The sequence below is a fragment of the Blennius ocellaris genome (genome assembly GCF_963422515.1).
Source record: "Blennius ocellaris genome assembly, chromosome: 17".
In the NCBI taxonomy this organism is placed as follows: Eukaryota; Metazoa; Chordata; class Actinopteri; order Blenniiformes; family Blenniidae; genus Blennius; species Blennius ocellaris.
The window spans coordinates 14,417,263-14,422,452 of NC_137666.1; the positions used below are offsets into that span (position 1 = coordinate 14,417,263).

The 5,190-nt window shown below is 42.1% G+C and overlaps 1 protein-coding gene across 1 annotated transcript; it reads right to left on the reverse strand.

Moving 5' to 3' along the window:
- Positions 1-235: 235 nt before the first annotated feature.
- foxa2 (forkhead box A2) lies at positions 236-2,150 on the reverse strand (the record flags this gene model as incomplete). Its single annotated transcript, XM_080513199.1, has 2 exons — positions 236-1,408; positions 2,079-2,150. The coding sequence occupies 2 exons, from the start codon at positions 2,148-2,150 to the stop codon at positions 236-238; spliced, it is 1,245 nt and encodes a 414-aa protein (XP_080369325.1).
- Positions 2,151-5,190: the final 3,040 nt, after the last annotated feature.

The following is a 5,190-nucleotide window of genomic DNA, read 5'->3' on the forward strand; positions in this document are numbered from 1 at the left end:
CATTATCGTCACTTTAATTATTATTATTATTATTATTATTATTAATATTATCGACATCCTCTCTCAAAATAATTAGGCTACTAACAAACTCGACAACTAAAACGGTGGGAAACGTCAAAAATATCTGAAATACATATTGTACACAAAGTCTATATTTTTTTGTTTGTTTTGTTTTTTACAAATGTACAAATCGAATGCGAAGAAAGTCCACATCGGATGGGGAGGATGGCAGAGTTTATGAGGAGTTCATAATCGGCCTGGAATAGACACCTTGATAGTAAGTTGTGTCGGGTATGGATGAGGGATCCAGGCCGGCTTTCCCCGCCATGGAGCCCATGGAAAGGGCCCCGGTCATGGGGGAGCCGTAGCCAGAGTAGTGCATCACCTGCTCGTAAGTCTTTAGGTCCATTTTGTGATGCTGCTGCTCTGAGGACATGAGGTTGTTGATGGAGAAGGGGTGGTTGAAGGAATAGTGGTGCTCCGGCTTCAGATGGGCTTCGTGCGCCAGGACCGAGTGATGCTGGGACATGAGGTGCTGACCCTGAGACACCGGGGAGGCTGCGGTGTGCTCCGGGCTCAGGGCCTGGCTCGCCTTCATGTCCGACATGGACCTTTTGTGCTCCCCGGAGGAGGAGTTGGAGTGCGGGGACTCGTTGCCGTTGCAGCTCTCGGAGCTGCTGTTCGAGGAGCCGCCGTCTCCCTTGCGGCCGGTGTCCTTGATGGTCATCTTCTTCTCGCACTTGAAACGCTTCTGCCTCCTCAGGTAGCAGCCGTTCTCAAACATGTTCCCGGAGTCCGGGTGCAGAGTCCAAAAGGAGCCTTTGCCGGGTTTATCCGGCGACCTGGGCACTTTGAGGAAACAGTCATTGAAAGACAAAGAGTGGCGGATGGAGTTCTGCCAGCGCTGCTGGTTCTGTCGGTAAAAGGGGAAGAGGTCCATTATCCACTGGTAGATCTCGGCCAGAGTCAGCATCTTACTGGGAGACTGCTGGATGGCCATGGTGATGAGCGAAATGTAGGAGTACGGGGGCTTGGCGTGCGTGTAGCTCCTGCGGTAGGTCTTAGGATCTCTGGACCTGTTGATGTTAGACTGTCCGTAGATGGGGCTCATGGCGTTAATGTTGGTGTACGATGTCAGGGCGTTCATGGACGCGGGCTGCGCCGTCATGGGGCTCATGCTGGGGCTGAGGGCTGCGCTCATGGCCGTCATGCCTGCGCCCATGCCGTTCATGGCTCCGGTGCCCGGTGACATGCCCGTCATGGAGGGGCTCATGCCCGTGTTGACGTATGACATGTTCATGGAATTGGCCGTCATGTTGGCAGTGGTGCTCATGCCGGACATGCTCATGTAGGTATTCATAGAGTTCATTCCCAGGCCCGTGTTCATGTTGCCAACGGAGGTGTAACACTGTGAACGAGGGAAAGAGGCATCCATGAGTTTCATCTGGCACCCGCATCGTACAATGACAAATTACACAGAACTATAACCACTAAAGCATAGATTGGTTATTCTTTAAAAATTTAAAAATGACATTATTATTTTAAATTCACAAGAAATGTTAATAATAACCGTGCGTAATTGATCGTAAAGGTTTAAATACAGCGTAAATGCCTTTAATTTAAAACGGCTTCTCATACATTTAATAAACCATGCCATGGTATTAGTCAATGAAGTAAATTGAATTCAAGAATCCACAAAAAAATGTGCAGTGTCGACGAATGCTGACACCTAATAACACAGCGCCCACACCAAATACGCAGCCTCAAATATCCTAACCCATCTCCACCAAGTCAAACAGCGCAGATGTTTATTAAGAGCAAACGTGACTAAATTAATCCGATTCAGTAAAAGACACGTATAGATTTGTGAAATTATAATCCAAGTGAAAAGTTTCCCCCCGTAACATGTCAAGCAACTTTGTTAGGACAGCGCGCTGCGTGGAGATGGGGGAGGATTTGGAGGCGCCTCAAGTCAATATTTGATCACAAAGTTAATATTATCTCAGGGCTAATATTGAGTTGTATAAAATGGGATCGGCTTTAGACGTGGGGAAAAAATATATATTTAAGGTACCCACCTCAGGCTCTCCGTAGTAGGTGCTCCAGTCGGTGTGTTCGTGTCCTTCCATTTTAACTGCTCCAAGCATCATGGAGGACTTTCACAAAGCGTCTCCCAGCAGTGGAAAAGCCCAAAGTGTCTCTAATAGCAGGTGACTGGGGACCACTGAGTGTGTTCTGGTCGTCGGCGGATGTCCCTTCGTCGGGGGCTGGCGCATGTGTCTTATGGCGGCAGCCGTGAGACGCGCCTGTCAGTGACTGGAGTTCAAATGACGCTCCGTGCTGCTTGTTAACGCTGTGATATAGCTCTGTGCGCCAGGCAAGCCTCCAATCCCTACTTCTACGCCTTGGGCCCTATTTGAATAATCTCCTCGCACCTAGGCGTGAGGCTCCTCAAGCTCCCCCCCCCCCCCCCCACCCACCCTACCCACCACCCACCACCCCAATTGTACACCTGCGCTGAGTGAAAAGAACAGTTTCATATGAAAAGCTTCATTATAAACTAATCTTATTGTGTTTTGGCAGGGGTAAAAAAAAAAAAAAAAGAAAGAAAGAAGGGGGTAACTATAAAAGGAGTGTTTGGCGCTCTTCCTTAGTATGCTTTTCATTACGCACATCCTCCGACGTACTCATTTCACTTGAATTAAAATCATAATCCATTTTTTGTGTCCAAAGCATTTATTGCTTGAATCTACATATAGGCGTCAGATATTGCTATATTACAACGTGCAAATGTTTATAACTAGATACATGTTGTATGTTTAGAAATTCCACATAAAACGATGTTTTATAACAAAATAAATAATTGAATTTATATTTCTGCAGATATATATTTTTTTATTTCATAAGTATGTTACTTGTATTTTCAACAGATGTGGTTACAGGTTTTGCATAATAACCAAACATCTGTATGTGAACTTAAAGGCAGCAATGAATCTAAAGCTGCTGTTAGATTGCATGCTTATATACTTTTGGTGTCCATTCAAATTATTTTACCCACTTTTTGTGGGTTTTTTTTTTTTAAATAGTGTTTATTTAGCAAAGCAAATCCTCCTATTTTTTTAGCCTTTCAAACATTTTGTTTCCAAATATTTGCCATTACTAATTATATGCTCATTTTGTACATTATTCTCAATCAGTTGCAAAAACAAGGGATAGTTTAAACCGAGATTTGATGTTTGTAAATGTTTTAATTGGGGTTGAATATACCAGGCACAGCTTCAGAGCGCCCTCTCTCGGTTGTTGCTTCAAACTGTGCTGTTGAGATTCTTAGAACTTTACTGTTTGTGGGAATGGACAGTCTTTGAACTCATCTTCTATGTGAAAGGTTTCAAACTGTCAGTTTTAACATGTGCTTTGTTTGAGGTTTTGCCACTAAATAAGTGCAAAATAAGTCCTAGTTCGAGTGAAAAACTCTATGTGCGTTCACATTTGTGTCCAAACACTTTTACGCACGTCTTTTATTTGCAAGAAGTTAATATGGTGACATCGATTTGAATGAAGCAGCTTCATAACAAAGGTAGGATACTTTTTTCAGCCCTCATATTGGTTTAGACGAGGGATTTAAATAGCGGAGGTCTTCCCCCATGTTTTGGTGTGCCGTCACATGTCGCCGACGGTAAAAAGGCCCGGAGCGCCGAGAGGCCCCTTAATTCTCGCAACCCGTACAGTATTTGTATGACACAAACATCAAGGTGAGTGCTGCAGAGCGCTGCCAGCCACGCGTCACTAGTTGTACATCTATTTGACTGCATATTTACGCAAGAGCATAACTATCAGTATAGAGCCCCATTAGTAAAGGCGAGCAAACCTGTCGTGTTGACGAGGGACTAACACAGTCTGCTTAACTTGGAAATGAGATCATGAGAAAAAGCTCTGTGTGTGTTTGAGGATTTGGGATTGCAACCGGCGGGGAGCTGGAGATGGTCAAATGTGCGTTTCTCGGCTTGACTCAGTCAATATCATTTTTTTTTTTATTTGATTTTTTCTTTATTATTATTATTAATAGAGTTGTCCACACGTCGACTATGAAAAAACACAGCGGTCTAAATATTTAATTACGGCGCATTTTTGCAATAATGTAATTTGTATATATTTGGAACAGATAAAATATAATCTGTTGTAAACTGTACACTATCAATGAATTCACCATGGAACCTTTTGGCCTAAATGGCAATAAAAAGAAGCAATGCATGTGTTTTGCACACATATTTTTCCACATTCTTTGAAATAATGGAGATCCTTTCTGTGGTATATCGAGCTAAATCTTGAGTAAAGAAAGGGGCTCGAATCCCAGGAAACACAGTTGGATGCAACTGGCAGTAGAGTGTAAATATGATTCTGACATACCCCATAAGTAAGGCTGTATAGGATATATATATATATATATATGTGTGTGTGTGTGTGTGTGTGTGTATATATATATATATATATATATATATATATATATATATATATATATATATATATATATATATATATATATATATATATATATATATAAAAAGCTTGAATTTTTACACATTTTCAGCTGCATCTCTTCAGAAATGTCCTCATGAATCTAGATAGTCTAAATAATTCAAGCTGACTGAAATAGTGTTACACAATCATGCATGGTGTTTTTGAAAGGAATAAAAAAGAATTGAGCAACCGACTGAAAAGTGACCTCAACTCTTTGAAATGGATTTAAAGCCAGCCTTTTCATGCGGTCATTCTACAGATTTACAGACTGAAACCTTCAGTATTTTCGAAAGGTCCTTGACCTATTTGACATTATGTTCCTGAATGAAACAAGTTGCTAATTCCACTGTTAATCATCAACCTGCCCGAGCCCCCTCACACATGGGTGAAGGTCACATTTTAGCTTTAGTCAAAAACAAAAAAAACAACCTGTTTTTCATTGCTGTTTTCTATTTGTTACCTTTTTTTTCATGGTGTAAGGTTGGGAGTGCCAGTACACCACGTAGTTCACAACAATACCTGCCCTGTTTATTCTTTCTCATGAGGTTAGAATAAAGTTAGGCAACATGGGTTTAAGTTTACAGAGAGATATCAGCCTAACCTAATCCAGGCTGTGCAGAGGTGTAACGTGGCTCCTTCATGTCTCTGTTTGACTTGCTGATGCAGTTAATC